This window comes from Carcharhinus amblyrhynchos, chromosome 7, assembly GCF_965287045.1.
Source record: "Carcharhinus amblyrhynchos chromosome 7, sCarAmb.v2.hapA, whole genome shotgun sequence".
In the NCBI taxonomy this organism is placed as follows: Eukaryota; Metazoa; Chordata; class Chondrichthyes; order Carcharhiniformes; family Carcharhinidae; genus Carcharhinus; species Carcharhinus amblyrhynchos.
In genome coordinates, this window is record NC_137330.1 from 108,896,749 (window position 1) to 108,919,095 (window position 22,347).

The window sequence follows — 22,347 nt, forward strand, 5'->3', positions numbered from 1 at the left end:
GCTCAGACAATGTGAGTGGAGAGAGGGTTAAGCACAGATTAAAGAGATGTGTATTGTCTCCAGGCAGGACAGTTAGTGAGATATTGCAAGCCCAGGCAAGTCATGGGGGTTACAGATAGTGTGACATGAACCCAAGGTCCTGGTTGAGGCCATCCTCATGTGTGCGGAACTTGGCTATCAGTCTCTGCTCAGCAGCTCTGCGTTATCATGTGTCATGAAGGCCGCCTTGGAGAACGCTTACCCGAAGATCAGAAACCAAATGTCCATCACCGCTGAAGTGTTCCCCAACAGGATGAGAACACTTTTGCCTGGTGATAATCAAGCGGTGTTCATTCATCTGTTGTCATAGCGTCTGAATGATCTCACCAATATACCATGCCTCAGAACATCCTTTCCTGCAGCGTATCAGGTAGACAACATTGGCCAAGTTGCAAGAGTACGTACCGTGTACCTGGTGGCTGGTGTTCTCACGTGAGATAATAGCATCCATGTCGATGATCTAGCCCGTCTTGCAGAGATTGCTGTAGCAGGGTTGTGTGGTGTTGTGGTCACTATTCTCCTGAAGGCTGGGTAGTTTGCTACGGACAATGGTTTGTTTGAGGTTGCGCGGTTGTTTGAAGGCAAGAAGTGGTGGTGTGGGGATGGCCCTGGCGAGATGTTCGTCTTCATCAATGACATGTTGAAGGCTCCAGAGAAGATGTCATAGCTTCTCTGCTCTGGGGAAGTACTGGACGACAAAGGATACTCTGTCCACTGTATCCCGTGTTTGTCTTCTGAGGAGGTCAGTGCAATTTTTCACTGTGATGCATCAGAACTGTCAATTGATGAGTCAAGCGCCATATCCTGTTCTTACGAGGGCTCCTTTCAGCATCTTAGGTGTCTGTTGCAATCCTCCTCATCTGAGCAGGATTGTCCTTAAAGGATGGCTTCTTTAAATGTGTTTAGGGTGGAAGCTGGAGAAGTGGAGCACCGTGAGATTATCCATGGGCTTGCAGTACAGTGAGGTGCTGAAGTGACCATCCTGAATAACCCTAAATACAGAAACCCATGGACACACGGGGCTCCATACATGACAGTCACCCATGTCAGAATTGAACCCGGATCTCTGGCACTGTGAGGCAGCGGTGCTAACCACTGCGCCTGCCATATTAAAGTTAATTTATTAGTCATAACTAAGGCTTATCTTGATACTGCAATGAAGTCACTGTAAAATTCCCCTAAATGCCACAGTCTGTTCGGGTCAATGAACCTAACCTGCACGTCTTTCAGACTGTGGGAGGAAACCGGAGCACCCAGAGGAAACCCACACAGACATGGGGAGAATGTGCAAACTCAGCACAGACCCAAGCCAGGGATTGAACCTGGGACCCTGGCGCTGTGAAGCATCAGTGTTAACCATTGTACTACCGCGTCACCCCCATGTTGCTGAGGCATAGTCACTGGTGTAAGGATATCAGCAAAATATTTGCACAAAGCGAGCTTCCACAAAGAGGAATGCACAAACATGCAAACCTGGAGCAGAAGGAAGGCCTCTCAAACCTGTTCTGTCACTCAATAAAATTAGTCTGACTGTAGCCTGCAATCCACATTCCTGCCTACTCCCCATCACCTCTGACTCTTTTGTTAGTCAGGAATCTATCTACCTCTGCCTTAAAAATATTCATTGGCCCTGCTCCCACTACTGTCTGGGGCAGAGAGTTCCATGCATTCACAATATTTCTTCACATTGCTTTCTTAAATAAGCCACCCCAGCATGAAGATAACCAAATAATTCACTTTTAGTGATGTCGAGCGAAGGATCAAAATTGGCCAGGACGTCAGGGTAACTCCCCTGCTCCTCTCCAAACTAAGCCAGGGAATGTTTTACATCCCAGTTCAATGAGTTTAAAGTTTATTTATTAGTGTCACAAGTACAAAGAGCAAATAACAAAGAAAATTACAGCACAGAAAGAAACAGGTCCCGCGGCCTTCCAAGCCTGCACCAAACGTGCTGCCCGACTTAACCCCCTACCCTTCCGGGCACCATATCCCTCTATTCCCATCCTATTCATGTTTTTGTCAAGACGCCCCTTAAAACTCAGTACCGTATCCGCTTCCACTACCTCCCCCAGCAACGAGTTCCAGGCACCTACTATTCTCTGCGTAAAAAAAAAATCACCTGAAGAAGAGGGAATACCCTCGAAAGCTAGTGAGTTTACTATCAAATAAATTGGTTGGACTAAAACCTGGTGTTGTCAGACTTCTTACTGTGTTTACCCCAGTCCAACGCCGGCATATCCACATCAAGGCCCCTCATGGCAGACTGGTGCAGAAGGTGAAGTCGCATGGGATCAGCGGTCAGCTGGCAAGGTGGATACAAAACTGGCTCGGTCAAAGAAGACAGAGGGTAGCAGTGGAAGGGTGTGTTTCTGAATGGAGGGCTGTGATAAGTGGTATTCCTCAGGAATCAGTGCTGGAGCCTTTGCCGTTTGCAATATATATAAATGATTTGGAAGAAAATGTAACTGGATTGATTAGTAAATTTGCGGATGACACGAAGGTTGGTGGATTTGCGGATAGTGATGAGGACCATCAGAGGATACAACAGGATATAGATCAGTTGGAGGCTTGGGCGGAAAGATGGCAGGTGGAGTTTAATCTGGACAAATATGAGGTGATGCATTTTGGAAGGTCTAATAAAGATAGGAAATATATAGTAAATGCAAAACCCTTAAGAATATTGATAGGCAAAGGGATCTGAGTGTACAGATACACAGGTCACTGAAAGTGGCAATGCAGGTGGAGAAGGTAGTCAAGAAGGCATACGGCATGCCTGCCTTCATCGGCTGGGGCATTGAGTTCAAAAATTGGCAAGTCATGTTGCAGCTTTATAAAACTTAGGCTGCACTTAGAATAAGGTGTTCAATTCTGGTCGCCACACTACCAGAAGAATGTGGAGGCTTTGGAGGGGGTACAGAAAAGATTTACCAGGATGTTGCCTGGTAAGGAGGGCATTAGCTATGAGAAGAGGTTGGAGAAACTTGGTTTGTTCTCACTGGAGCAACGGAGGTTGAGGGGAGACCTGATAGAAATGTGGAAGATTATGAGGGGCATGGAGAGAGTGGATAGTCAGAAGCTTTTTCCCAGATCAGAAGAATCAATTACTTGGGGGTGGAGGTTTAAGGTGCAAGAGGCAAGGTTTAGAGGAGATGTACGAGGCAAGTTTTTTACGCAGAGGGCAGTGGGTGCCTGGAACTCGCTGCCGGGGGAGGTAGTGGAAGCGGATACAATAGTGAGTTTTAAGGGTTGTCTGGATAAATATATGAACAGGATGGGAATGGAGGGATATGGTCCCCAGAAGGGCAGGTTTTAGTTCAGTTGGGCAGCATGGTCAATGCAGGCTTGGAGGGCCAAAGGGCCTGTTCCTGATCTGTAATTTTCTTTGTTCTTTGTTTGCCTTATCCAAACAAGCGCCAGAGTTTAGCAACTAGGGGATTTTCACAGTAACTTCATTGTAGTGTTAATATACGCCTACTTGTGACTAATAATAAATAAAACAAAAAAGCTGCGTTTGCTGGGAGAGGGCTGATTTTGGAGAGATGTGAAAGGGGGAGATAGCCTGATACTCTGCCAAGATGTACAAACTCCTGCAGTCTGATTTACATTTAGCAGACAGGCAGGTGCGTTCCTGTGGATATTTTAATCTATTTACCCCCCCCTCGAGTTCAGAGATCCACTGCCGGTGCTGACTGTATTTTTTTAAAGTGGAAATCCTACAGAGGATGGATCTTGGTGAGGGAATTTGGTAATAAGCTTCACACTTAAATGTTGACAAGTTATAGCCACAGTAACCCTTTCTCCATGCAAGTGAAGTAAAGTTTGTTTATTAGTCACAAGTAGGCTTACACTAACACTGCAACAAAGTTACTGCAAAATTCCCCTAGTTGCCATAGTCCGGCGCCTGTTCGGGTACACTGAGGGTGAATTTAGCATGGCCAATGCACCTAACCAGTACATCTTTCAGACAGTGGATGAAGCCAGAGCACCTGGAGGAAACCCGCACAGACATGGGGAGAATGTGCAAACTCCACATAGACAGTGACCCAAGCCGGGAATCAAACCCAGGTCCCTGGCACTATGAGGCAGCAGTGCTAACCACTGTGCCGCCACAGCAAGGGGGTCTCTCCTTGGTTCCCCGCCACTACTACTTTTAGTAAGCAAGGACACAATTCAAATTCCCTGTACCTAAATAATTTGCCCACAAGCAGAATAACACTGTTTGTCAAAATCCATCAGTGGTTTATAATTCTGAGAGCGAAAAATGACTTCAGTGTTGCAAACACTGAACGCCAGAAAAACCGGTTTCCCTCCTTCCCCAGCACGGGGCCAGCTACTTGAGAGTGCAAGGATTAATTTGTAAACTTTTTTCTTCCAGAGACTGGACTGCAAACGTTAACTGAGCTGCCAGAGTTTTTCCAGCCTTTTGGGCATTCTTTCCCTGCCATTCCAGGCCTCCAGCAGCCTCGATATTCGTTTTGATTTATCTTCAATGTTAAGGTTGGTCCTGTCGATTTAGTTCAGAATAAGTTGCCTTTCAATTTTGTCAACTTTAAAAGGGGGCACAGTGGTTCGCACTGCTGCCTCACAGCGCCACGGACCTGGGTTTGATTCCCAGGTTAAGCCATTGTTTGCAGAGTCTGTATGTTCTCCCCGTGTCTGTGTGGGTTTCCTCCGGGTGCTCCAGTTTCCTCCCACAGTCCAAAAGACTTGCTGATTAAGTGTATTGGCCATGCTAAATTCTCCCTCAGTGTACCCAAACAGGCACCGCAGTGCAGCGACTAGAGGATTTTCATAGTAACTTCATTGCAGCGTCAATGTAAGCCTACTCGTGACACTAAATAAACTTTACTTTTAAGCTGTCCTCTCTTGTTTTAAACATTTGTGTCCATTCTTCACCTGTTATCTTATTCTCCTTTGTTTTGCTTAGAGCAGAGAAGGCTGAATGAGGTGTATAGAATTGTAAAGGACACGGATAGGGTAGATAGGAAGAAACTTTTCCCCTTTGTTGAGGGGTCAGTAACCAGGGGGCACTGATTTAAGGAAAGGGACAGGGGATTTGAGGAAAAGCTTTTTCATCCAGAGGGTGTTGGGAATCTGGAACTCACTGCCTGAAGGAATGCTAGAGGCGAGAACCCGCGCAACATTTAAAAAGCATTTAAATGAGTATTTGAGACACCACAGCATAGAAGGCTACGGACCAAGTGCTGGATTAGTGTAGGTACTTAAATGGCATGTGGGCAGAAGGAGCTCTTTCTGTGTTATAAATCTCTCTCACCCTCCACCTTGCCCTTTTCTCATTGCTCTTTACTCTTGTCTCTCTCCTTCCTCTCCCCTTCCCCAAGCCTCCACATACATCCCATTTTCTCCGTCACCTTTTCTGCCCCCTCACTCTTTTTCCCCCACTCTGCCCTGTCCTCCAGTTTTACTCTGTCCCTCTCCTGTCCGTGCTGAGAACTGATGTGGAGATGTCAGCGTTGGGCTTGGGTAAGCATAGTAAGAAGACTCACAACACCTGGTTAAAGTCCAACAGGTTTATTTGGTAACAAACGCCACCAGCTTTTGGAGCGCTCTCCTTTGTCAGGTGACGGGCATTCGACCTCTGACCTTTGGGTAAGCGTTCTCCAAGGCGGCCTTCACAACACACGACAGCGCAGAGTCACTGAGCAGAAACCGATAGCCAAATTCCGCACACGTGAGGACGGCCTCAACCTCTTGGGTTCATGTCACACTATCTGTAATCCCCACAACTTGCCTGGACTTGCAAAATCTCACTAACTGTCCTGGCTGGAGACAATACAGATCTCTTTAATCTGTGCTTAATGCTCTGTCCACTCACATTGTCTGTACCTTTAAGACTTGATTAGATGTAAAGACTCACATTCCAACCGTTATTTTGTAAATTGAGTTTGTGTCTTTATGTGCCCAGTTTGTGAACAGAACACCCACTTACCTGACGAAGGGGCAGCACTCCAAATGCTAATGGTCTTTGCTATCAAATAGACCTGTTGGGCTTTAACATGGTGTTGTGGGACTTCTTATTGTGCTGAGATCTGCCATTAACCATATCTCTCGTATCACTTCCACCCAGATACACTGAGCTACTCCCTATAAATGTACCTGCATTCTTCCTCTGTAACCCTGTTGGACTATCAAGCATGCTGGAGAAGACACATTAATTTCACAGTAACTTCTCTGCAGTGTTAATGCAAGCCTTACTTGTGACCAATAAATAAATAAACTTGATAAACTTTAACCAAACTTTTTGCTCGCTACATGGTGTTAAATAATGTTACTCACAAACTCGCCAAACATCAGGATCTCTGGAAATGTTATGCACACTTTCATCCCAGACGGAATGGGACTAGTTGAAGGAGCAGGAGTTGACATGGTCCTTACTTGCAGCAGACACCAAGTTAGTGAAAGGTTGCCTGGCTTTGGCAGAAGCACACTCACGGTCAGGCGACCCTGTGCAATCCTAGTCTACAGCATGTATCAGCACTAATATACCAGGACCAGCTTGAAGGTGTGTCCATCGAATTTAATCATTCCTCCCCAAACCTTTCATCATTGCAGCAACACCGCCTCTCAAGCCAAATGAGGGGGGAGGAGGAAGGAGGGAGAGATTGTGTTTAAATGTTTCAGAGGTGAATACTCACCTACTTCCCTCTGGCTCAAGGTGTCAACTTACTGCTGTTTCCCTGTGAAAGATTAACCCTGAATTGAAGTTTTACGTGTGGACGGTGCGTTGTGTTTTACAAGGCATCTTTCCAGCAGCGTACATATATGTTCCTGCTTGCAAGACAGCCCTGTTTAGTGGTTAGTTCTAAGCCTGTCCTTGCTGCTACCTTAACAAATCAAAGCAGATGCCACTGATGTCAGTAAATAATTGCAGGCTCTAGCCCTCAGGGACACCCCAGATCCCTACAAAATGTTAAATCAGCCCCACCCCCCACCTCTGCTTATGGGACATCCCCAACTCCTCACTCTGCTGTCCATTTTGTTACATTTCTGAAGTGTTGGCAGCCTAGGCAGCTTGCAGTAAACCCCAGGCATGGTGCAGAGGTTTGGGTGTTACTGAATTCAAATCCCACATCTGTGCACCAAATCACACAAAGGTTCAAGCCGGCTCCCCTCCCCTCCCCCACAGCCGCTGAAACAGCTCTCATGGACAGGGAGAAAATAACCGATGTTGATTTTCCAACAGCTAGACTCAGTGAGGTCAGATATAGAATCCCTGCAGTGCAGAAGGAAGCCATTCGGCCCATCAAGTCTGCGCCAACCACAATCCCACCCAGCCCCCATTCCCGTAGCCCCACATATTTACCCTGTCACTAAGAGTCAGTTTAGTATGGCCGATCAAACTAACATCTTTAGGTTTAGATTTGATTTGATTTGACTGTGGGAGGATTAGACAGTGGCAGGAAACCAGAGCATTCAGAGGAAACTCGCGCAGACACAGGGAAAACATACAGAATCCGTACAGTCACCCGAACCGGGAATCAAACCCAGGTCTCTGGTGCTGTGAGGCGGCAGTGCTAACCACCCTGTGCAAGTTATATAGGCAAGTTATTGATCAGACACACTATACTTTCCAAGTGAGCTGAAAAGGAATTGCATCCAGCTATCATTGAGCTACAATAACTTGCATTCATAGTGTGCCTTTAAAACAACTTCACCAGAACCGCCTGCCTTTCAATATAGTGCAGACATTGTGCCAACTTTTTTGGGCGTCTGGCATTATTTACAATTAGCTTAGAATAGGTGCTGGAAACTGTTAAGACAAGTGTATCTGCCTTGGACAAGAGTTACTATAGAATTGTCCAAGTGCAAAAGGGGGCCATTCAGCCCATTGTGTCTGCACTGATTCTCTCAGAGTACCTTATCCAGGCCTTCTCCCCCATGCTATTCCCATAACCTTAGCACTGTCAATCCATCTAACCAGCATGTCTTTCAAGCAGTGGGAGGAACCAGAGCACCTGGAAAAATTGATATAGACACGGGGAAAATGTGAGAACTCCATATAGACAGTGACCCAAGCCGGGAATGAAACCCGGCTCGCTGGCGTTGTGAGGCAGCAGTGCTAACCACTGTGGCACCTTGCTGCCTGTATGGCTTACCCATCTAACCTTTGCATTTTTGGATACCAAGGGGCAATTTAGCATGGCAAATCCACTTAACCCTCAAATCTTTGGATTGTGGGAGGAAACCAAAGCACCCAGAGGAAACCCACACAGACACGGGGAGTGCATGCAGACTCCATGTGAACAGTGACCCAAGTCAGGAATCGAACCTGGGTCCCTAGCGCTGTGAGGCAGCAGTGCTAACCATTGTGCCACCCGCTCTCACACACTTAGCCCTTTTTTTCCTTCTTTCATGGGATGTGGGCATCGCTGACAAGGCCACCATTTGTTGCCCATCCCTAATTAGCCTTAAACCAACTGGACTGTTTAAAGTTTGTTTATTACCTTTACTTTATTAATGCTGCAACTTTCTAAGACCCTTGTCAGACCCCTCTTAGAGTATTGTGAGCAGTTCTGGTCGCCTCACTACAGGAAGGATGTGGAAGCTATTGAGAGGGTGCAGAGGAGATTTACAAGGATGTTGCCTGGATTGGGAGGCATGCCTTATGAAGATAGGTTGAGAGAGCTCGGTCTTTTCTCCCTGGAGAGACGAAGGTTGAGAGGCGACCTGATAGAGGTTTATGAAATGCTGAGAGGAATAGATAGGGTGGATTCTCAGAGGCTATTTCCCAGGGCTGAAATGGTCGCTACGAGAGGACACAGGTTTAAGGTGCTGGGGAGCAAGTACAGAGGAGATGTCAGGGAAAAAGATACAGAAGTCTGAGGTCACGTACCAACCAATTCAAGAACAGCTTCTTTCCTTCTGCCATCAGACTTTTGAATGGACCTACCTTGCATTAAGTTGATCTTTCTCTATACCCTAGCTATGGCTGTAACACTACATTCTGTACTCCCTTGTTTCCTTCTCTATGAACAGTATGCTTTGTCTGTATAACGGGCAAGAAACAATACTTTTCACTGTATGTTAATACACGTGGCAATAAAAATCAAATCAAATTAAATTGGAATTGCACGTTCTCCCCATGTCTGCATGGGTTTCCTCCGGGTGCTCCGGTTTCCTCCCTCAGTCCAAAAGGTGTGCTTGTTAGTTGCATCGGCCATGCTAAATTCTCCCTCAGTGTACCCGAATAGGCACAGGAATATAGCGACTAGGCGATTTTCACAGTAACTTTGCCGCAGTGTTAATGTAAGCCTCCTTGTGATACTAATAAATGAACAAATGTAAGCCTACTTGTGACACTAATAAGTTGTAAATAAATAAACAGCAGCAGACAAAAGGAAGTCAATGGGGGCATTTCATGCTGCAAGGTATATTGGGCTCCTATGAAAGATGTAATTCAAATGCTGAGATGTTTTGCCTCTGGGCAGTTTGTAGGCACAGTAAGAAGTCTCACAACACCAGGTCTCACAACGCTGGCATCTCCATATCACAGTTTGTAGGCCACAGGAGTGGTCTGGATACACCAGCATTAGGGAGGTTCACACTCAATCTGTCACTCCGGACACATGAGCTGGGCCCATTAAAAAAGAATCTTAGCAACAAAAGAACTTTATTTTAGGCCAGTTCCCGCCCCCAAACTTTCCCAACGAGAATGGGATGAAAAAAAACCCAGAAATGAAACTGAGCCAACTGTTAATGCAATCTCCAAATACCAAAAGGGCTGGGATGGATTCTTAACAAAGGGAGCAAGTATGCAGCGGTAAAACCAGTTTGGAGACAAGAATGAAGCCTCTACTATCACCTAGAATTTTCAAAATAAATTCCATCAAAGCTGGAAGATTAGGGGCCCAACAATCTGAAACAGAACACCCAGATTCTTAAGCACTGATGCCATGCCTAATATCTCTTTCACAATAGAACATTTGACAGAAAGTGTCTGGCTAAACAGTAGAATATTCACAGCAGCAAAATACCTCAAATAGATGAGAATCCCAACTGCATTGAATGTTTATGATTGAGTAATATCTCTAAAAAATAAAACCACAAAAGCTGGAACTGCTGCATAGTCAGGACGTGCTGGAAATGAATAGTAAAGCTAAAGCTCGTTTATTAGTCACAATTAGGTTTACATTAACACTGCAATGTAATGAAGTTACTGTGAAAATTCCCTAATCACCACACTCCGGTGCCTTTTGGGTACACTGAGGGAAAATTTAGCCAATCCACCTAACCTACACAGACACAGGGAAAATGTGCAAAATCCACACAGACAGTGACCGAAAACGGGAATTGAACCCAGGTCCCTGGCACTGTTAGGCTAACATAGTAAGAAGTCTCATAACACCAGGTTAAAGTCCACCAGGTTTATTTGGTAGCAAACACCACAAGCTTTCGGGGCTTTACCCCTTAGTCAGCTCCGTGGGGAGTTCTGATCACAAACAGGGCATATAAAGGCACACACAGTTTACAGAATACTGATTAGAATGTGAGTCTTTACAGCTATTCAAGTCCTAAAGGTGCAGACAGTGTGAGTGGAGAGAGCGTTAAGCATAGGTTAAAGAGATGGGTATTGTCTCCAGACAGGACAGTAAGTGAGATGTAAGTAAATGAGGCTAACCACTGTGCTACTGTGCCACACCAATGCTTCCAAAAATACAAGTTAATGTTTGGAGAAGGGAAGGCTCCTTCTCTCTTTTTCATAACTCCCTACATTGCAAAAGATGCAATTTGGCCCATCGAGTCTGCATCAACTCTCTGACAGAGTACCTTATCCAGGCTCTCTCCCACACGCTATTTCCGTAACCACACACATTTCCCATGTCTAATCCATCTAACCTATTCACCTTTCTACACCAAGAGGCAATTCAGCATGGCCAATTCACCTAACCCACACATCTTTGGACTGTGGGAGGAAACCGGAGCAACAGAGGAAACCTACGCAGACACTGGGAAAAATGTGCAAACTCCACACAAACAGTGACCCGAGGCTGGAATTGAACCTGGGTCCCTGGAGCTGTGAGGCAGCAATGCTGCCGACCCTTTTTCTCAGCCCTGGAAATTGACTAGCTATGAGTGGAGCACTACATTCTGCACCCACTTCTTTCCTTCTCTATGTACGGTATGCTTTGTCTGCATAGCGTGCAAGAAGCAATACTTTTCACTGCATACCAATACATGTGTCAATAATAAATTAAATCAAAAGACTTCCGATCCGGGGTCAGGGACCTACTCGATGGCAGGAAAATCGCTGGGTCCTGACCTCACGCTCTGTCAGCATCAGTGAAATGATTTTGAAATGTCTGACCTCAGCCTCATGGGCATTTGTAAATCTAGGTCCAAAGGCGCATTTCTGACATGCTCCCCTTCCTTACCTGTAGACATTGTGTGGTGTGGCTAATGGATATTTGGGAGTCAGCAGTATGGTTTCTTTTTAGTGTTTATCACTGGTCCACATTGAGATATCAAACAGATACTGAGTAACCCACCTGGTTCTATTCAACTCCAAAACTCACTTACAACTGCTGCAAATTTACATCTTAGTCTCTCTAATGGGTATGATGTGTTAGCTGTTAGAGACCTGGCTACAATTTAAGCATGAGTGAGTATTAAATATTCCAGACTATAGGATCTTCAGGAAGGACAGGGCGATTGAACCATAGAACCATAGAACATTACAGCACAGAAACAGGCCTTTTGGCCCTTCTTGTCTGTGCCGAACCATTTTTCTGCCTAGTCCCACTGACCTGTACCTGGACCATATCCCTTCACATCCCTCTCATCCACGTACCCGTCCGAGTTTTTCTTAAATGTTAAAAGCGTTTTCACCACTTTATCTGGCAGCTCATTCCACACTCCCATCACTCTCTGTGTGAAGAAGCCCTCCCCCAATATTCCCGTTAAACTTTATTGGGAGGTGTTACACTGCTTTGGTTAGCACAGTTGGCTGGACAATTGGTTCATTGGCGTGTGCCATTTTCCAGTGCACAATGGAAAGCTTACTACAAAACCCACTGAAGGTGGTTGTCTATCTAGGTGATTCACTGATTACAGGACCATCCAAACAGAAGCACCTGGCAAATCTCAAAGAAGTTTTAAAAAGATTTAATCAGGCCCGAGTGAGGTTAAAAAGGGGAAAAATACACATTCCCGTCTCATGAAGTGACGTACTTAGGGTTCAAAGCAGTTGCAAAAGGACAGCATCCTATGGAGAGAAGATAAAAGCAATCATGAAGTACTGACTGCTATAAATGTATCAGAATTCAAATCATTTTTAGGAATGATGAACTATTATGGGAGATCTATTCCTAAACTTTCTACAGTGTGTGCACCACTATACACACAGCTTAAGAAACATCAGAGGTGGTTTTGCTTTTTATATTTTAGTAGTGTCGCAAGTAGGCTGACATTAACACCACAATGAAGTTGCTGTGAAAATCCCCTAGTCGTCACACTCTGGCATCTGTTCGGGTACATCGAACCTGAACTTTCATCTGAGGGTTACACTGAGGAAGAACTTAGCATGGCCAATGAACCTAACCAGCGGGTCCTTTAGACTGTGGGGGGGCGGGGGGAACAGGAGCACCCGGAGGAAACTTGCACCGACATGGGGAGAACAAGCAGACTCCGCCCAGACTGTGACCCAAGCCAGGAATCGAACCCAGGCCCCTGACACTGTGAGGCAGTAGTGCTAACCACTGTGCCACTGTGCCATCCACTTTGGGACAAGCATCAGAAAGAAGCCTTTGAACAGGTCAAACTGACATGGCAGTCATCCAGTCGCTAAGTGTATTTTGATCCCTCAAAAGATATAATTCTTCCTTGCGACGCACCTCCGTGGGTCATGTGACCCAATCAGCCAATCGGGCGGAGTGTGCAGTTCCAGGACGGATTGGGGGCTTTCCCTTGTTGTTCGGAGTTTGGAGCAATAGAGTACAGCCGCCCTTTCATCACCCTCTAAATAGTTATTTATCACAATAAACCATGTATTCAGTAATCTACCTGCAGGTTACTTGTTGTTCAAAGTACGACAAGAGTCATATACCAAAGCCCTCAGTTTAAGTAAAGCAAAATACAAAAGGCTGAGAAATATATTGCCCACAGTAAACCAGACCAACAGTAGGAAATAGTTCAGGAAGTATTTGATGGGAAACAAAGCCAGTGCAGATCCTTAAGTACCAAAAGGTCCACTTAAGTAGAGCAACACCTAGTGAAAGAGAGTTCCATCTCGAAGATAAGACTGACACAAATGCAAGGAAAAGGGGAAAAGTAGTAGGCCGAGAGAGCAAAATGAAGAGATGCACAATGACAATAGGGGGAAAAAACTTACATTTAAATAGCATCTTTCATGACCTCAGGAGGTCCGCCTTCTTCCGTCAGGAAATAAACACAAAAGGCTGAGATCACATTCCAACCGACTCAAGAAGAGCATCTTCCCTGCTGCTGTCAGACTTTTAAATGGACCTACCTTGCATTAAGTTGATCTTTCTCTACACTCTAGCTATGACTGTAACACTACATTCTGCACCCTCTCCTTTCCTTTTCCCCTATGTACTCTATTCTTTGTCTATATAGCACACATCATAGAATAGAATCTCTACAATGCAGAAGGAGGCCATTCAGCCCATTGAGTCTATACCGACCACAACCACACTTAGGCCCTATTCCCATAACCCCACATATTTACCTTGTTAATCCCTCTGATACTAGGGTCAATTTAACATGGCCAGTCCATGTAACCTGCACATCGTTTAGACTGTGGAAGGGAACCTGAGCACCTGGAGGAAACCCACGCAGACACAGGGAAAATGTGCAAACTTCACACAGACAATGACCCGAGGCTGGAATTGAACCAGGGTCCCTGGCAGTGTGAGGCAGCAGTACTAACTACTATGTCACCGTGCCATCGTAAAGAAACAATACTTTTCATTGCGTCCCAATAGATGTGACAATAATAAATCAATTCAATTCAAAAAGGGCCTTACAGCCAGTGTAGAACTTTTGGAAGTGTAGCCACTGGGTAATGTATGAAACGTGATGGTCAATTTCCCCACAGCAAGCTCCAACAGACAGCAATGTGAAAATGACAAGAAGACCTTGTTTTTATTCAGCAACATGTCAGGTGATAAATTTTAGCGAGACCACAGAAAGAACGTTGACAGGGAATATCAACACTAGCAGCAAATGTTTCCGTAAATCTATTCAGCCAAAGAAAGCGATTAAGCAGAATGTGAGCCCACTGAGACAACTGCAGGTGAAACTACAATACATCAAAGAAAATAACACTTTTGTTAACTCGATGCCTTTTTGAAGTTGTTTGTGTGGAGAGGAGAAAGAGGGCATAATGCCCGCAGTACAAGGGGACCTAAAATCTGTCAGACAAAGGCAGTCGAATTTTATTTTTACTGGGTAAGTAATGAAATTCAAAATAGAAACATGCTCATAACCTAGCTACCTAGCGGCTTGGAAAGAATCCCTGGAATGCGTCCAGGTAACTACGCTCGTTTGAGTATGAATGGGGTTATGTTGGAATAGGGCTCCAATTGGTCACAACAGATACCAAAATTGCCATTGGTAATCCAGTTGGTATGAGCTGCTACTTTTACCTGATTTGCCTGATCTGAAATTATTTCATTTTTTTCTTGCGAAAGGAATGTGAGCTTGGCAAAGTTTACAATTCTATGTTACAAATATGCAACCCAACAACCCCCCAGCCCCGCCCCTGCCCCACACTGTTACCCCACCCCACCCCACCGTCCAGAGGTACAGGCATGCATGAACTCTCCAGAAAAAAACTTTAATCTTGTTTGAGGACTTGACCTAGAATCATAGAAACTAGAAGCAGGAATAGGCCATTCGGCCCTTCAAACCTGCTCCACCATTCAGTTTGATTCTGGCTGGTCCTCAATTCAATATCCTGATCTCCCTTTATCCATCCCCCCTTCCCCCACCCCCCCATATCCCTTGATCCCTTTAGCCCCAAGAGCTATATCTAATTTCTTCTTGAAGTGAAGCGTACACAATTGAATACAGGAGTTGGGACATCTTGTTGAAGTTGTACAAGACATTGGTAAGGTCAGACTTAGAATACTGTGTGCAATTTTGATCATCCTATTATAGAAAGGATATTATTAAACTAGAAAGAGTGCAGAAAAGATTTACTAGGATGCTACCGGGACTTGATGGATTGAGTTATGAGGAGAGACTGAATAGACTGGGACTTCTTTTCTCTGGAGCATAGAAGGCTGAGGGGTGATCTTATCTTATGTCTATAAAATAATGAGGGGCATAGACAAGTTAGACAGTCAATATCGTTTCCGAAGGTAAGTGAGTCGAAAACTAGAGGGCATTGGATTAAGGTGAGAGGAGAAGGATACAAAAGTGTCCAGAGGGGCAATTTTTTCACACAGAGGTTGGTGAGTGTCTGGCACAAACTGCCAGAGGCAGTAGTAGAGGCGGGTACAATTTTATCTTTTAAAAAGCATTTAGATAGTTACATGGGTACGATAGGTATAGAGGGATATGGGCCAAATGTGGGCAATTGGGGTTAGTTTAGGAGTTTTAAAAGAAAAGGGCAGCATGGACAAGTTGGGTCAAAGGGCCTGTTTCCATGCTGTAAACCTCTATGACTCTATGACAAGTGAAGAGTAAAAGTCCAGAACTAAGTACTTGGCAGTGCGTTTCCACAAAAGATGGTGCTGTCTATGTTACAGTAAAATATGAGATGGTAGAGAATTTGGATAGGATGAAAGTATAGGAAGCATAAATACTGGAACGAAAAACTGTGCTCAAAGTAGAAAAGTCACCCAGTCTGGATGGAATACATCCTTGGCATGGAATTCTCCATCCCGTTTTCTAAGTGCGGAGGCAAGCAGTTCTGGTGGCCACGTTCCCACTGGAATGTCCAAACACATGCAGGTTAGGTGGATTGGCCATGCGGAATTCCCCCTTGACGTCCAAGGATCTGGTTAGGTGGATCAGTCGTGGTAAATGTATGGGGGCTAGAGAGGGTGGAGGGGTAGGCCTGAGTAAGATGCTCTTTCAGAGAGTCAGTAAGACTCGAAGGCCAAAGGGCCTCCTTCAGCCCTGTAGGGATTCTACGGTTCTATGGCATGAACTCAATCCTGATACCTCACTTGAGGCCTCATCAATTACGCACAAGTGAGTATCTTTCCGAATTACCTGGCAGGTGTGGAACTGATTCGCCTGCCCGCTGTCAGCTGGTGGGTTCAAAGGTCACTGCACCATATTTAAATGCCAGCCCAGAGCACTCATATCACTCTTTCCAGCCCACCTGTCAACAGGAGACTGGACATCATGGCATCCAGGCACAAGCAAAAGGCCACCTCCCTCAAGACGAAGGCCGCTCTCTGCTTCAGCCACCAAGCCCCTGACACGTTGATTTGAGGGGTTTGGACTCAGAGACATGTCTTATACCTTAGAGTAGATAGGTACTTGATGGCTGGCACAGACACGATGGATTGAAGGGCCTCTTCCCATATTGTAAACTCTATGAATCCATGACATGCAGGATGGATCCAGGAAGCACCTGAACATTACTCAGGAATCCAGTGTGGCTAATAACACATACCCGAAATGCCACGCAGTGCAGGAAGAGGATGAATGATCTCATTGTTGCCACCAGGTTAAGTCATCCTCCACTCCCTCCAATATCAAACTCTCATCATGTATTCAAATGCCTACTCTGTTCATGGTTCTCACAAATCCATTAGCGGGGGACATATATTAACACTCATCCCCTCACCAACACTTTCACATCACTACTATCCCATCTCACATGTTGTTCACATTCCATCTTCTGGCCCTTCTGGGGTGGGCTCACCACACACACAGGGGACATGCATTTCACTCAACCTCCACTCCATTCCCTCTGATCACGTGCCTTACTTTCACTTTCATATAGAGCAAACTGGAACACAACAAGCCATAAAATATTGAGTCCATAGAATCCCTCCAGTGCTGAAGGAGGACATTGGGTCCATCAAATCCTAACCAACTCTCTGAATTAACATCCCCCCCCAGGCACTCCCCTCCGCCCCATCCCTACCCCCATAATCCCACACATTTACCATGGCTAAGCCATCTAATCTACATATCTGGGGCACTAAGGGGCAATTTGGCATTGCTAATCCATGCAACCTACACGTCTTGGGACATTAAGGGGAAATTTCCCACGTCAATCCATCTAACCTACACAACTTTGGACACAAAGAGGCAATTTTGCACGGCCAATCCACCTAATCTACACATCTCTGGATGAGAGTGAGACCTGACCAGGGGAGGCACAGAGATCTTCAGCCCCAGAGGAGGCTGCAGCAGAGCTTACTGGGAAAGGCAGGGATGGCTCATGTGATGACGCGGAGATTGGCCTCTCCCAACAACCTAGTACGGATCTCAGCCCCATCACTTCATCAAATCCCAACAATATCACAGTGAGTTAAATGTATTCTGAAAAAGCCTAAGCTTGTCCACTAAAACTGTCTTTTCCTTCTTGTAGGCACGAGTGGATTGCAGCCAGCCAGGCAGCACTCTGAACCCCCAGAGCATATCTAAGCCTGAGGGGGTTCAGGAAGGCCCATCACACTGCTCACTCACACCAGGGCAGAGACACGCACCTCGCTGCAGCAGAGGTCTAGATTAGACTCAGGCTCACTTCCTGGAAAACAGCAAGAAGCCTCAGAACAGCAGATTAAAGTCCTTCTTACCCCAGTCCAACGCCGGCATCTCCACATCATTCCTGTAGAACACAGACCCATACCCACCTCCCCCGACAGTGGGAGGCAGGGACAGCCTGGGTCTCCGGCATTCGGAGGGCTGCTGGAGACCAGCTCAGTCCCAGTGAGATGGTAAATCTCTAGCTCACTGTTGGAGATGGTAGTGGAACATTGGGTGCAGGTTTGAGAGTCACTCAGCAGAGTAGGGTGAATGATGGAGGCGTTAATCCACACTCTTTCCAATGTGGTGGCTCTGGCATGCGAGCACCATGAGGCCACCATGGGGAGGTTGGCAACCATGAAGATCTTGGTCCAACAGGTCCATCCAGACTTGCAGCCGACACTGCACTCCATGGCCACGCACTCTGGCAAACACTCATCAGGACCTCCCTCCAGGTGCCCCATCACCTGAGGGCATCAGACCAGGAACCCTCTGGCACCCATATGGAGGATGAGCATCAGCCGGACACCCCCAGAACCTTCACTCAGGACAGCTAATGGTGTGCAACACACACAGAGAACCCTCTGCCAATACCCACACCAGCTGCCAGCTGCACTCCTGCCCCTGAGCAGGCCAGGGCCTTGGGCCATCACAGGATGTCATAGAATCATAGAGCCCTACAATGCAGAAGGAGGCCATTCGGCCCATCGAGTCTGCACTGGCGACAATCCCACCCAGTCCCCATCCCCATAACCCAGTGCATTTACCCTAGCTGCTCCCCCTGACATTAAGGGCAATTTAGCATGGCCAATCCACTTAACCTGCATACCTTTGGAGTGTGGGAGGAAACCGGAACACCCAGAAGAAATCCAAGCAGACACGGGGAGAACATACAAACTCCGCACAGACAATGATCCAAGCTGGGAATTGAACCTGGGTCCCTGGCGCTGTGAGGCAGCAGTGCTAACCACTGAGCCACTGTGCCGCCCCAAGCTCATTACAGACATCAGGGCATAGCAGTCAGCAGACTGCCTCCACCCCTGCCGCAGGGGTCAGGAGTGCCCCAAGGAGTAGTGGTAACATTAGGCAAACTAAACAAGTGTTGTCACTTCTGGTTCGAGGGCGCGTTATCACTGGAAATAAATTGCACTTCATTGGCTGGGTACGTGCACATTCTGGTCAACTGTTTTGTACTTTAGAATTGTCATACCTCGAGGTTTAGCCGTCTTCCTACTCAGTGATAGTGACCCTTTCTGAACATTCATGTGATATTAACCTCAGTGCAGTTAGCGTCTGGACACTTGTGTGTTGGCAGGGCGATGGTCTTTATTAGCAGTGAAAGATGGGAAAGTTTTGAACCCTTATTCCTCCAGGTTCAGAAATGGGTGAGGGCAGCTCGTCAGCAATGAGACTCCGGCACCTTCTGAGTCTCCTTGCTTAATGTCCCAATCCAAAACACTTTTTTTATTCATTATTTTCACGTACATTAGCATACAGTGAAAAGTATTGTTTCTTGCGCGCTATACAGATGAAGCGTACCGTTCATAGAGAAGGAAAGGAGAGAGTGCAGAATGTAATGTTACAGTCACAGCTAGAGTGTCAAGAAAAGTCAGCTCAGTGCGAGGTAGGTCCATTCAAAAGTCTGACAGCAGCAGAGAAGTTGTTCTTGGGTCAGTCGTTACGTGTCCTCAGACTTTTGTCCGTTTTTCCTGACAGAAGAAGGTGGAAGAGAGTATCTCTGGGATACATGGGGTCCTTAATTATGCTGGTTGCTTTCCTGAGGCAGCGCAAGTGTAGACAGAGTCAATGGATGGGAGGCTGGTTTGTGTGATGGATTGGGCTACATTCACGACCTTTTTGTAATTCCTTGCAGTCTTGGGCAGAGCAGGAACCATACTAAGCTGTGATACAACCAGAAAGAATGCTTCCTATGGCACATCTGTAAAAGTTGGTGAGAGTCGTAGTGGACATGCCAAATTTCCTTAGTCTTCTAAGTAGAGGCATTGATGGGCTGCCTTAACTATAGTGTTGGCATGGGGGGAACCAGGACAGGTTGTTGATGACCTGGACGCCTAGAAATTTGAAGCTCTTGACCCTCTCTACTTCGTTCCCGTTAATGTGTACATTCTAGGATGAAGGCCCTTGGCTGGTTCATACCTCATTCTCAGCAGTGGGTCCAGTACTGTCTCACTTTGTTGTCGGTCTTCAGTGGGCTTTAGGTTGACAGAGTGAGCGCATTAACAGATCACTGCCAACTACAATCAAATCTTAGCAAGTCATCAGGTCAGTTTGTTCAAGTGTGGATGTAGGACCTGTTCTCCCAACGATGTTTGGGCTGTGTTGTGTGAATTGTTGTCCGACTTCAAGAAGAAATTAGATGTAGCTCTTGGGGCTCGAGGGATCAAGAGATATGGGGATCAGGATATTGAATTTACTGCTCAGCCATGATCAAGATAAATGACAGAGCAGGCTCGAGGGCCAAACGGAGCGGAGGCTGAGTTTCTATGTTTCTATGACAGGAAATGGTTTGGAGGGGCTGACTTCACCATGACAGACACCTCGAGGGGGAGTTATCCCATCCTGCCCACGACAGGAATCTTAGCAGGCAGGGAGCAGACCATGAAAATGTCTGCTGCCTCACAGTGCCAGGGACCTGGGTTCGATTCCCGGCTTGGGTCACTGTCTGTGTGGAATCCGCACATTCTCTCCGTGTCTGCGTGGGTTTCCTCCGGGTGCTCTGGTTTCCTCCCACAGTCGAAAGGCGTGCTGGTTTGGTGAATTGCCCATGCTAAATTGTCTTTTAGTGTCATAAGAACATAAGAAATAGGAGCAGGAGTAGGCCACCTAGCCCTTCAAGCCTGCCCCGCCATTCAATAAGATCATGGCTGATCTGAAGTGGTTCAGTACCACTTTCCCGCTTTCTCCCCATAACCCTTAATTCCTTTGTCTATCAACAACCTATCTACCCAGAGCGAGTTAGGGTAAGTGCATGGGGTTGTGGGGATAGGGCCTGGGTGGGATTGTCTGGTGCAGACCCGATGGGCTGAATGGTCTCCTTCTGCACTGTAGGATTCTATGACCTCGGGCGGGATTTTCTGGTTTTGGGGCAAGTACGGCCGGATAATCCCGTCCCTCGTCTCTTTTGCCATGTCCTCTTACACCTTTTGTCTTTAATCAGATTCCCTTGAATGATTGCGCAATCACAGAATTGTCAATGAGGCCATTTGGCCATCGTGTCTGCACCAGTACTTACTGCTCAATAAAAAGTGATGTACAACAATTAGTGATTCTACAGCGTATAGTTGCTAAAAGATTTTAATGTTCAACTTTGCAGTTACAAATTGATCGACAGGTTTTTATTTGTTCTCTGGATTTTGGCCTTGCTCCCAAGGCCACATCCTTTGCTGCCCTTAGCTGCCCTGAGAAGGTTGTGGTGCCTTTCTGAAGTGCTATAGTCTTCACGGTGATGTTGCCCCTGCAACAGGAGCTTGTAAATTCAGTCACAAAGTTGTACTCAGCCCGCGTACTTTAACAATTCTGTTTTCACGCTTTACTGAACTCAGTAATGTTTACATTCCCAGTACACAAATGAGGCAAGTTACATTTCAAGCCACTCCCATACAGTTACATTTCAAAGCAGGAAAGACCAATGTGGCCAAATCAAGACGCAAAACCATAGAATCCCTACAGTGCAGAAGGAGGCCATTCGGTCCATTGAATCCACACCAACCACAATCCCACCCGGCCCTATTCCCATAACCCCACATATTTACTCTGCTAATCCCCCTGACACTCAGGATCAATTTAGCATGGCCAATCACCCTAAACCACATATCCTTGGACTGTGGGAGGAAACCAACGCAGACATGGGGAGGATGTGCAGGCACTGTACAGACAGTCACCCAAGACGGGAATCGAACCTGGGTCCCTGGCACTGTGAGACAGCAGTGCTAACCACTGTGCCACCATGCTGCCCTACACGCAAGAGATACTCAGCAGGTCAGGCAGCATCTGTGGAGAGGGAAACTGCGTTTGCGACCTTTGATCGGAACAGTTTGTGACCGTTTGTACAGGACAATTCGTAATTTTTGATCAGGTTTCTTCCGGACCCACTGAGCTCTTCCAACATTTTCCACTTTTATTTCAGATTTCCAGCATCTGCAGTGCTTTCCTTTCGGTCTTCCGACATAGTCAAAGATTGGAACAGACAAAGAGGACGGATTGATTCCTTGTTGTTTGAAAGCAAGCTTTGGGCAGTGTACAACCTGTCAGGGTTTGACAGTAGGATTCTGAATATTGGAGCTTGCTTGCTTTGTGTTTTTCCAATATGGGGAGGTGGGAGGCAGGGGGGGTGGAGGGGTGGGATTAAGGGGAGCATAGCTACAGTAACTGTACCCACCCATAGCCTGCCTGCACTTAAATTTTCTGGGAGGGCTATATGGACTACCAGGTTTCGATATCCCACTCCAACACGCGGTACAAGGGAGTCGATTGCTTAGGTCTTGGAAGGTTTAGCGAGTGTATATTTTTAATTGTTCATGTTCTTCTGTTGACCTGAGCTGAGCTGAGCTGGAGCTTGGATCACAATAATATTTCTCCTCTGTAACTGCCCCA

The 22,347-nt window shown here is 46.3% G+C and overlaps 1 protein-coding gene across 1 annotated transcript in view; it reads right to left on the bottom strand.

The window, feature by feature from the left end:
* LOC145345192 (myelin and lymphocyte protein-like) overlaps nucleotides 1-6,548 on the bottom strand; it is a 29,629-nt gene extending 23,081 nt beyond the window's left edge. The window contains exon 1 of the mRNA XM_080192929.1: nucleotides 6,337-6,548. Coding sequence (XP_080049055.1) covers nucleotides 6,337-6,426 — 90 coding nt within the window. The 5' untranslated portion in view covers nucleotides 6,427-6,548. The remainder of the gene's footprint in view (nucleotides 1-6,336) is intronic.
* Nucleotides 6,549-22,347: the final 15,799 nt, after the last annotated feature.